The sequence below is a fragment of the Pseudonaja textilis genome, chromosome 2 (assembly GCF_049901715.1).
Source record: "Pseudonaja textilis isolate UNSWEBS1 chromosome 2, rPseTex1.2, whole genome shotgun sequence".
Lineage (NCBI taxonomy): Eukaryota > Metazoa > Chordata > Lepidosauria > Squamata > Elapidae > Pseudonaja > Pseudonaja textilis.
The window spans coordinates 77,909,896-77,922,084 of NC_141991.1; the positions used below are offsets into that span (position 1 = coordinate 77,909,896).

The window sequence follows — 12,189 nt, forward strand, 5'->3', positions numbered from 1 at the left end:
CGTTTTGTGCTCGTGTGCATGTCAGCTTGCTGCCTGGACAGCTGAGCAGCGCTGCACGCAGGTGCACAGCATTTGAAAAAGCACTTATTTCCTGCTTTTTCAACCGCAGCTGTGCTGTGCAAAGCAGCTGAGGTTGAAAAAGCAGGAAATAAAGGTCAGATAAGAGCCCGGGCAGGTGGGTGGGCCAAAACAGCAGCAGACATAGAACCAGTTCTATGTCTGCTGCTCTTCAGAGCTACCGGTTCTACAGAGCTGGACAGAACCAGTAGAAACCCACCCTGGACTTAATGAGTCTGCCCAAGACTTTCCTGAAATTTTAATGGCAAAAGTCATATCAAAGTAGTTCTTCCATACTTCTATTCTATGTATTTTCTTTACTGCACTGTTTCTGTACCTTGAAGTCAGCAGAGAAATCTGAAATGCTAAGCTTAGCATTATATTTCAGCTGATTAGTTATGCTGCCTTAAAGGAAAAATAGTAAACCATCCACTCATTCCAAAGCTTACACTCTACACTGGAGGGATGGGGGGGATTCCTCTTTTAACATAGCCTTGAGGCTGCCCCTTAATGAAGCATTTTGAAACTTGCATGGCAAAGTGCTTTTGTGATAAAAGACTGGAGGGTGGGAGACTTAGTATGCTGAAAGAAGTGGCATTTTACACTGAAAGAAAAAAATAAAATAAAAACACACTTCTAATCACATTTGCCCCCCAACATCAGTGAGAAATCCCCACCTGGAGTACATCTATAGAGATACACTTCCCCAAAGTTTGCAGCAATGCACACTTTTTTTGTTAATTTTGGCACAATTCAGCCAAAGTTTGTATAATAGAGTGCAATTGATGTCATTTGCCCCATTCTCTCCATTCTCAAATTATTCCGCCTATGATCTAATTAATTGCTACAGGGTTAAAATCCTGCTGTGATCAACAGGGATGTGTTTTGTTTTTTTCACTGACGTGCCATGAGAATTAATGAGTTTGCCCTGTAAGGAAGGAGCACTTCATACAAAGTTATTGACCCTAATAAGTTAATGTGGAGGCCAGACTTGGCTTCAGTAGGGAAGGATTGCTTCCAAACTAAAGTAGGATGCTGGCTATCTTCAAGCAGAGGGTAAGCAGCCATCTGATGCTTAATTTAGATTCCTCCACCAAGAGGTTCAATCCAATAGCCCACATTCCCTCCTTCAGACCCTCCCCCCCACTGCTTATAAAATAGGGGGAAATCAATAGATTACTCCATTTCCTTCCAAATCTTAGCTCAAACTCCTCTGTAGTTGTGTTTTTCTAAAACTTTAATTTGGCCAAATATGCTAAGAGGACTTTGTTTGAAAATATCTAGAGGCAGCATTAAAATGTTTAGCCTCGGTTTCAGGAAATCCCTGTCTGGAAGTACTCTCTACGTTTTTTTTTTTCCTCTAGGAGTTGCAGCTAATTCTTCCTCCCCAACTCCTTCTCTTGCTCTTTCTTGTTGAAACTTGCATTTTTGTTTTCATTTGGTTAAACCATTCTCCAGACTGGCAAACACATTTGATCTGCAAAGAACTTTCTAAAACAGGGGACAAAATAGGCATCCACAATCCTGTGAGTTGGGCTCAGGAATTCCATAGTTGGACTTAGGAATTACATAGCCAATTAAATAACCCCTCGCTTTGTTTTTGAGAGCCAATTTAGTGTTGTGGTTAAGGCATCAGACCAGAGACTGGATGACCATGAATTCTAGTCCTGCCTTTGGCAGAAAGCCAACTGGGTGACTATGGGCCAGTCCCTTTCTCTCAGCCCTAGGAAGGAGGCAAGGGCAAACTACATCTCAAAAACTTTGTCAGGGGAAACTGCAGGGGCTTGTCCAGGTGATTTCTGAGAATCGGACATGATTCAATTGGGGGGAGTTGCACTGTAGTCCCACCAGAACTACAGAGCCACTGCTTTGTTTTCGAGAGTGCCTTTAGGAAAAATGGTATTCCCACAAAGCGGTTAGATTCCCAGTTTAGCTGTTTTTTGCTCTCAACAATAGCTTTTTGCATCTGCTTGATAGGAGTTGGCAGCCAACTCCTATCAAAATCCTAACCTGCCAGTAACGCAGGCAGTTCCACTGGCCGTATTTCCCCCAGGAATCACGTGGCTAAGGCCTACTGCTCTTAGAAGAAGTGGACCCAGTGCGATTGCAACTGCGTCCTGCCTCAGGTTACGAATGAGATATTTTTCCGGTGTTTTTGAATCCCTGGGTTTTTCATGAAAACAAATTGAAAGCCTTTCCTAAAAGATTATTTTCTCAACGATTGCACCAGCTTCTCTCCTCTGTTAGACCTCCCCAGGGCATCTAAACTGATTCCCTTTTCTAGCAGCAGAACTGTAAATACTGAACATTCAGTTGTAAAAGCAGATGCCACTTTTGGTGAAAGGCAAAAGATGCATAGGACTGGTTGGCTGTGTCTACCTTTAGGATACTTGCCTCATCCGTTTCTAATTTCCAGAAATAAGGAATTTTTGTTTGTTTGTTTTTTTAAGTTGGATAAAGCCACCAGGATCAGTCTGAGAACAGCAGTTTGGGCAATAGGTTTGGCCAGAAAGTGGTTAATGGAAGGGAAACAAGTAAATGAAATCCAAAGATCTTGAACAGGAAACAAAGGAGATGCCAAGTCAAGGCAGCAGTCTGTAAGGCTCCAATCGCAAAATGAAAAGGCCATCTCCAGAGAGAAATGCCAGCTATCCCTCTGACTAAATGCTGTCTGGGACAATCTTTATCTGCTTTGGAGATAAAGGGCAACTATTGAAAACATTGATGTCTTTTCCAAGACAGCCTATTTAAGGACAGGGGCTTTTTTTTTTAAGGTGAGAATTTCTTTCATGGCACACATCGGATTAAGCAATGGCTAGGACTGACAACTTGGAAAAGGGAACATTTGGAGGGCACCAATCTTATCCCCACTTTAAAGACTATCCTCTTCAAAGTATTAATTCTTATTAATATCAACATTAAATGGTTTTCAGGCATGTACAAGTTGTGATATCGGCAAATACCCCAAATGGACAATTAGAATGATTAGCAGCCTTTCTTACTAGACCAAAAGTACAGGTTTCTCATAGCTTACAATAAAGAAATTCCAGAATGTTGCATAGGATGAGGCTGAAAAGAAGTAGGAATATCGGTACATTTTTCCTATTAACTTCCCCAAAGCAGATTGAAATATTAATTAATATGCGTGTTTAATGTATTGAGTAATGAATAAGTTAATGCATTTTTATTATACTTTGATAGTTTTGATTTGATTGCAACCAGAGTTTTGCTTAAAGCTATCTCAGCCCCATCCATTTCATAAGGTTGTTGTTCTGGGGGAATAAAAGGAGGATATTTTTGATATCTTTCCACCTTGAATTATTCAATAACAACAACAATAATAATAGTAATAATAATAATAATAATTGCTCCAGAAATAATAAAATCTGGACTTTAAGATATACAGTAATATATAAACTGATTAGAGATGTTGAGAAAACTTCTTAACCATTCCTTGTTGCTACAGGACATTTTCAGAGAAAGCATCAGAGGGGGAGTTGGCTGAAGAGATAGTAGAAATCTAGACACAGGCAAAGAATGCTGCAACACAAAACAAAATCAATGTAACAAACTTACCCCTCATGCTTACAGTCCACCAATATAGCATATCAATAGAAGTTACCCGGTTAGCTTTACACACCAAACTTAATTTGAATCTCAAGTGGCTGAACCACAGAATGTATTTTCAGTCCCAGGTCTTGCCTTAGCTCATGAGAACAAAGATGCCCAGAATAAGATTACGTAGCTACATTGCACAACTGTGTGTATGGTCCAGGAGAAAGAATGGCTATTCAACAGATATGCAATTTAGTTTGGCACCTCTTTCAGAAAGAAAAGTAATGCTGGACAACTTTTCCATTAGGTTCCCTTCCCTTCCAAATTATTGTACCGTATTAAGTTTTCAGAAAAGATCCAGCAGGGGATTCTTTAACTAGTCAACTGAAACAGCTCTGAATCATGCCGGATCAGTTTGTAGATTGGGAATCGCTAGCCCCTGGGCTAGTGGGCAGCCTTGGAATCTTGAGAACTGGGGACAAACAATGCTATGTCTTTGTTTACTCTTCCTCAAAGACTCCTACAAAAGATTGTCTTTTTCTTGAGCAGCATTTCCAAATTGGCTGCAGCTGCTGAGTATTTTTATTTTGTATACAGATAGTAGAAGCATTCTTAGAAAAGAAGGCATACTGGAGATGGGCAGTCTACTTTGCAAAATGTCAGCAGTCAATGTGATGATTGATCTTTAGTGACAATATAGATATTCTCCATAGATCTATCCCCAATTTGGTCCTTCAGCTCTTCCAACTATACACTCTTTGCTACTGTAACAGACTCTAACCACCTTAAAGCTAGTCATCCTCTTCTTCTCTTTCTTTTAGATTAAAATAACAGTAATTAAAACTAAAGAGGAAGTGTTGCTGTGCCCACAGTGCCATGATGGGGACCCCAGTTCTGTTTGGAATCTTTAAATCAGTTCTATTAATTAATAATTGGGAAATTGCTCTCAGTTTGCCATAATGCCTAGGTAAATTTCAAGCTCCCTGTTTTTCTTGGAACCCTTCACTGTATCGTGAAATTCCCAGTTCATTACTCTGCTCTCTGTGTTGAGCTTGAAAGGAGCTCTCAGTTCTTGAAGATGCACCCCTGGTCGCCCAAAGCTTTACTCATTTCAACACTGCAACTTGGGGCAGGTGGGTAGAAAAACAGCCACACAACAAAATGTCCAACAACCACAGCAAATGATTTCCCAGTAAATCACCATTTTTATCCTGCGCCCTATAGGGAAAGGTGAAATCTCCCTCACTTCCACTCCATCGGTGAATCAGATAGTTTCCTGACCAACATTATTGCACCAAAATTATTTGCCTTTTGCCTTCTTCTAGGAAGTTTTTCCAACTTTCCAGTCTAGCCCACGCAGTAGTCTTGAAATACCCAGTAATCTTGAAATACTTGGGTAGTCTCATTTTCAAGAACCAACCAGGACCGGCCTTGCTTAGCTTCCCAAAAAAATCAGATCGTATCATGGCTTTCCCACAGTTTAAATGACAAGGTGTCTATTCCAGTACGACTTCCTAAGGTAGATGTCCTCCGGTTGTATCTAATAGATTGTCATTTTAGGATGATGGGCAGGGGAAGGGGCCACCTTGGAGAAACCCTCACCAGGCTTGCTAAATTCCACCTGGAGGGACAGCAGGGTGGACAGTGGGCGGACCCTCCCCCCTTTACCTTAGGCAGACAGGTGCTAATTTTAGGCAGACAGTCTCTCTCTCCCCCCCGTTAATGTCTTTGTCGAGAGCGGACGCGCAAGCGCAGTGCCTGCCGGTGGCCGTTTCTAAGCCGGTGGGGCCCTTTTTTTTTGCCTTCCCCCCTCAGGTCTGGTTCAAGAACCGTCGCGCGAAGTGGCGGAAGCGGGAACGCAACCAGCAGATGGACCTTTGCAAGAACGGCTACGTGCCGCAGTTCAGCGGCCTGATGCAGCCCTACGAGGACGTCTACCCGGGCTACCCGTCCAACTACTGGCACGCCAAGAGCCTGGCGCCGGCGCCGCTCTCCTCCAAGAGCTTCACCTTCTTCAACTCCATGAGCCCGCTGTCGTCGGCCCAGTCCATGTTCTCGGCGCCCAGCACGCTGCCCTCCATGAGCATGCCTTCCTCCATGGGCCCTTCGGCCGTGCCCGGCGTGGCTAACTCCAGCCTCAACAACCTGAGCGGCTCGTCCCTCAACACGGCCATGTCGACTCCCGCCTGCCCCTACGGCCCGCCGGGCTCCCCTTACAGCGTCTACAGGGACACTTGCAACTCCAGCTTGGCCAGCCTGAGGCTGAAGTCCAAGCAGCACTCGAACTTCGGCTACGGCAGCCTGCAGAGCCCCGGCTCCACTCTAAACGCCTGCCAGTACAACAGCTGACCGGCCTCCGCCTCCTGAAAAGGGACCGCGGCTGCGCTCAGGGGCAGGAAAAACGCGCCGGAGGAGGAATGGGGAGGACGAGCGGGTAGACGAGCCGTGCCTGGCGAGGAGAGAGCGAGCGAGCGAGAGAGGGACGGACCCGATCGGACCTAAAACACAGGGATGAGTTGCAATGGCTTTTTGTTGTTGTTGTTGTTATTGATATTTTTAATTTTTCTCCTCTGGATGATGCGGGTTTTGTATGCGTGTTTACTTGAACTTGCACAGGACTTTTCTTCCTTAACAATCGTCCACTTTAGACGACCAGAAGACACGGTAACGGTGGAGGCGGGCGGCTGTGTGCGTGTGGATGCGTGTGTGCGGGAGGGGAGAGGGCTGAGGGACGTTGCCGAGGAGCTCCGAGCGGCCCCTTCGGGTGGCGGTTGCCTTCGGTGAGGAAAGGAGGCGTGGCTCCGGGTTCGCTCCTTGCGGGCGGGGCGGGGCGGGGATCGTTCGACAGGGAGGGGTCGCCGGTGCCAAGCGGAAGGACGGGGCCCTCCGAGTGGGGCGAGCCCGCTTTCTCCCAGCGCTCTATTTATCTTCGCTTTTCCCTTGCGCTTCGCCGTTGAGCAGGCGGCAGTTCTCCAGTGCGTGACTCTCGACGGGATTTTGTTTCTCAAGCTGGAAGCTTGGGGGTGGGTGGGTGGTGGGTGGAGAATCACTACAAGTTGGCGGCTGAAAAGGTTCCTTTTCATACCTCTTCATTTCCTACCAAGCCTGCAGTGCGAAAATCCCTCTAGTCTCTCTTCAAAAAACAAAAACAACAACAACTATAGAGTTCCTCCCCCCGCTTCCCTTTCAGAGTCTTATCCTGATAATCAGATTATCGTCCGTCCTTATTTAAAGGAGTTTTTTTTTTTAATTTAAAAATTAAAAAGGAAAGGATTCTCGTAGAGAATCTTAGGGGAACATGTTAAGAATGCAAAGAAAAAAAGAAAAAGACAGAAAAGGAACACCAGAAAAATACTGCATCTCAAATCAAGGAGAGGAAGTGAGCTCATGGGTGGGTAAAATAAATTTGGGGTGGGGGATGAAATGACTTTGTTTTTCTCCAGCTTTGGTTTTAGATGAATCAATACAAGTACGGAACCCAAACAAGAAATCTTTAAAAAGATGTTATGTGTTAAGTGTAGATAATACTTTAAAGGATTTTTTTGTTGCAAATTTTTTAAAAATATAAAAATGATAAATATGATCTTTAAATATTAATACGCATACAAAACACATATGAAGTTTTTTCGCAGACATACTTGTTGCTTCTTCCTGTTGATACTTATTACCTGTAGATGACAAAGAAACATAATATAAAATGCACAAGGTACTTCTTTCCCAGTGTATCCCCACCTGTGGTAACCGTTATGCTGGATGTTTCAATAATGCTGTTGTGGAGGATGCAGTATACATATTGTTTTATAAGTTATGTTTTTGTGATTTTTTTTTTTGGAAAATTAAGAGCATGGGAATAAAAAAAAACCTCTTGAACCTCTTTGTCTTCCTTTCTAGCTACATTACTATCTAGACTGCCCTTCCTTAATATAGGACTCCACAGATGTGTTCAGATTATAGTTCTTATCATCCATAGCCTATATAATCAAGATGGTTGAAGACACTGGATAACCCAGCATACCTCCCATTTGATGGAAGTCCTTATTGATCTAGTTTAAAAACACACAAAACAATTTTTGATAATATTTTTCAATGATATTTTAATGCTATAATGCCATACTTTCAACACATACAGACATAAAAAGATCTCAAACCGTAAACATAGTGAGACCAGTTAAGCAGAAATAAAATGATAGTGTTCATCAAGTAAAATGATAGTTCACCAAGTAAAACACTCACTTGTTTTTATATTATTTATATTTTAAATTGTATATGTCACCCATCTTGCTGTCAAGAAACTTTCACAGTGAATCCACTAACTTGCAGTTGGAGGCCAGAATACTGACTTATCTCCTCAAGGATTTTCCCTCCACACTCAGGATGGGGGGATCCAGTTTCAAAGTAGAAAATCCAGCATTTGTCTCTGGAATGAACTTTCTAATCTCAATGGACTCCAGTTTGAATGCCCCAAAAGAACTATAGAGAAAGGTGAAGCAGAGATATTCCCGGGCAAACGGCTCCCCAGGTCCATTTTGGCATGCCTCAGATTATGCCACTTCTTTTTAGCAGAAGAATTCATAGCTAACATTTATTCCCAATGAAAAACTAAAATTTATTCCTGATGAAAAATTCATAGCTAAAATATATTCTGCATTCACACTGCTATGCTGTGCTTAACAAGAAAATACTCATGTTTTAAATTCATGTAAATCAGAATGCAAATCAGAATGTTATTCTCAAGGGAGTTGTCTATGTCTTGACACTGAGCATGCTTACTTGGGAGTACACAACCTTATGTCATAGGGAAAATAAAATACTTTAAAAGTTCAAATCACATCTGTGAATGGTCATCCTGCAATTATTAATATGGTGATAAGATGAGGAAGGAAGAGAAGGAGAAAACGCCAGGATGATTCACGGCCGCCAAGCAATTCAGTCAGGGCTAGAGGAGAAGTCGAAGTCAAGGCCTCAACCATCTGAGAGATCCAAAACAGAGTGCCTGCTTTTTTGTGTTAAGAGTGCTACGCTTTTCCATCTCTGCCAACCTTTGAAACGACACATTTACAATGCATTGAATAGATTATTCTGTGGGTTTATTTTGTTTCAAACGATATCTTTTTGTGGAGGATCTAGGTCCAAGGTTGCTCTCTCAGAGCAGACCCTTCACAATATTGCCTTGGCAATCTTTCCAAAAGGGCCCTGAGATAGGTGTGATTGTTTTTTCTGAAGGGTGTTTGGGACTGGTGGAGAAACAAAGGGAGAATCCTTTCCACGCTTTCCATTAGCCCACTCTAAACCTTACATGTCCAGGCGTCTTTTCTCCCTGGGAAGTTCTAAATGTGCTTCTTGGGATACACCCAACTGAGTCAGCATGTTTTTGCAGGCATCCTTTGGCATGCTGCACTTTCTCCACTTCTGCTGGGGAAGGCTGCAGTTTGGCTGGGGGAGGGTTTCTGGGAAGGCGTTGAAATAGGATTCTATTTTAGGGCGGTGAGTGATATGTTTGCAAATGTTTTTTAATAATAACTCTTGGTTCCATAAGCAATGAGAATCCACCTTGAAGCAGAGAGAAGGTTAAGAAAAGTATTCTGGTTAGGTTAACAGATGCATTAAGATAACAAATACAGAAAGGAAAGAGGAAGTCTTCTTCAAAAACAACCCAGGAATTCAAAAAAGCAGAACTCAAAGCAGCATCCATTTTTACCAGTTAAGCAGAAGAAAATAAAAGCACAAAGCCATGAGGAATGTGAGCAGCCTAAGTAGCAACAATAAAGGTTTCTTTCTGAACGAAATCAATTACAAAGAGGAAGCCTGCCAAAGAACTACTATAGTCCCTTTTAGACCACCCAGGTGTAAGAGAAGTACTTACAATCAGAATAAAAAGTGAATTCTTTTACTTCCACAAAAGATGCTTATTTTTCAATTAAAGACCTAAATAGGTTGCTCATAAAATAGCCTGAATTTACAGCTCTCCTTAGTTTAACATGCAAAAACACTTTTATATGCAGAGAAAATGCTAACGTTATGCAAGAGGCAATTAATGTAATGATTATTTACACAAAAGACCAATGAAAAGTTCTCTATATTTTGCTATACTTGAAATCTGTACCAAATAATGATTGCATAAATACCTGGTTAATATGCGCCCTAACCTACAAAAAAAATCTTTTCAAGAAAAAAAAATCATATTTCAACATGTAATCTGGAATTTATACTGTAGATGAAGTGAATGGTTAATTCCTTTGAAAAATGACTGTCTTTGAAGTCTTGTCCTTTCTCACTAAATTTTTGTGTTGATGGACAGCTAGTGCTACTCATATTTTAGTGCATCTTTCTATTTTGTGTCCTTCCAAATGACAACCTTCATGTGGGTCCTCCATTCACACAGATAGGAGTGTTAAGAAACACTAACTTAATCACAGATATTTCAGTCAATATGTTATCCTTGAGTTTTTCCATGAAGCACTGAAAAGTTGTTTTAGTGAAAAATAAAACCAAACTGCAGTAAATGACTTCGATAAATCAGCAAAGAACTAAAGAGAATGGGACACTTTATGGAAGATTGGTTTAGATTCATTCTAAAATCCATTCTTGAGTCCCAGAGCAATCTGTATATTCGTTAACATACATACTATAGACAAATTATAACACTACTTAAAACCAAATAGGGCAAAATTATTGAAAACCAATAATCCTAAAATAAAAAGTGACCCAGCAGTGGAAGAATGGATAATAAATAGTGAATTCTATACTTTTCTTTCCACAGAAGTAAATTCAGTAGTCCGGAAAATTTCTTGTGGGAAATGATCTTGTGGCTTCATCTTCAATTTAGTGTTGAGGATAGTGTTAAGAATGAAATACTGTATGTGACAAAATAGATTTTCTTTAATTTTAGCAAGTTGGACTGACTTGTTAACTACCTGTCCTTTGCATAAGGAAACTTTTTTTAAATGAAATCTTTATATATTTTGTAGATTTTAACTACTTGCTATCTAAGACAACTCAACATTTTGCTGGTTAAAAAAAAGAGAGATAGAAGCAAGACTTTTTGAACAAGTTGTGATCGCTTGCTTTGGATCCTCTTGTCTCTCTAAAATGAAAATGATTTCTTGTTTACCCAAAGGATATTATAAAAACAAACATAAAAAAAGCTAATTTGGAAGCCCAAAGTATATGAAGTATATCTAAGTGCACATCTACGTTACATATATCTACGTTACAGAGTATATCTGTAGTAATAAGCTTTGTGAAATTGCTGCTACCAAATATAACAACAAATTAATCATTTTATTGGGCGAAAGATTTTCTACCAAAAATCTTGCTTATAAAGCAACAAAAAGAAAAGAATAGCAGCTTTCAATGGCTATCTTTGGACAATTTTATAGACAAACAGGTGGGTGCTTGATCTATTTGGGAATAAAGTAATAATTCCCAACTTGAGGTACAGTAGCAGCTTTTTGAGACATGCAACCAGGGTGGAAGACCACCTAGCGGAAACTGGAGGAAGAATCAGCTAATAAGAGACAGCTAATGACAGACCTTGATTTAAGGCATTTGGAATGGGAATATGCTGGTGGAAAAAGGACAGGTTTAAGAAAAAAAAGTGTTAACTCTTCATGTGAAAAAACATATATTTATAATTAAACCTTCACATTTTAGCCTCACTATAGAGAAAACAAATTTATTTCCTTACGGATGAATGCATCTTCTATGTTAATAGAAGAAAACAGTTAAAACTCCATCTTTGTGAAGTCTACAACATCACATTACCATATAAATTGGAAAAAATAATTACCTAACTTCTCATCAAAAAATCATTTAACCAAGAAACTATATTAATTAAATGACTGAAGGGGGCAGCAAATCAGGAAGGAATACCATAAACTACCTCAGCATCTATCACAGGGCTGTCAAACTCCTGGCCCGCGGACCAGATGCATCATGTGTGGCCACGCCCATGCCTGGTTTAGCGAAGGGGGGGGGAAGTCCTGATTCATCACGTGACACTGCCGTGATGACGTGAGTTTGACATCCCTGATCTATCACATTGCTTGCACTGGCATACTTGCTATGGAACCTCAGCATAACTCTTATGAAATCCCAGTGTGAAAGCCACAGCAGCAGAGGTAGTATTCAGCAGGTTCTGGCCAGTTTTAGAGAACAGGTAGCGGAAATTTTGAGTAGTTGAAGAACTGGCAAATACCACCTCTGGAGTTTTTACAGTATCCTTCCCCTGCCACACCCACCAAGGCACACCCACAGAACCGGTAGTAAAAAAAGATGAATCCCACCACAGAGGCCTCTATGCCTGCAAATCTTTGTTTATGGCTCAATACTACTGTGGCTCAATGGGCCTTATTGTGCACAACCCAGGCCAGGTTGGCTGATAACAGTTTTTTACTTGGGGCTTTGCAAATCAGAAATGAAAAGTCATTATCAGAAAATTCCTCTTTCAAAACTGATCTTCTCATTGAAAACCCGCAAGAAGCATTTGTGAGCATCACCGCCATTTCATAAAATGCAGCTGAATACATTGTTTAAAAGGAAACCAAAACCAATTCCATTTGAATGAGATACATTCAC

At 41.1% G+C, this 12,189-nt stretch overlaps 1 protein-coding gene across 6 annotated transcripts in view; it reads left to right on the forward strand.

Moving 5' to 3' along the window:
* The window catches only part of PITX1 (paired like homeodomain 1), a 41,954-nt gene extending 34,474 nt beyond the window's left edge, over window positions 1-7,480 (forward strand). For all 6 annotated transcript variants that reach the window (XM_026696505.2, XM_087924368.1, XM_087924369.1 and 3 more), the window contains one exon: window positions 5,428-7,480. In XM_026696505.2, the coding sequence (XP_026552290.2) occupies window positions 5,428-5,961 (534 nt within the window). In that variant the 3' untranslated portion in view covers window positions 5,962-7,480. The remainder of the gene's footprint in view (window positions 1-5,427) is intronic.
* The last annotated feature ends 4,709 nt before the right edge of the window (window positions 7,481-12,189 follow it).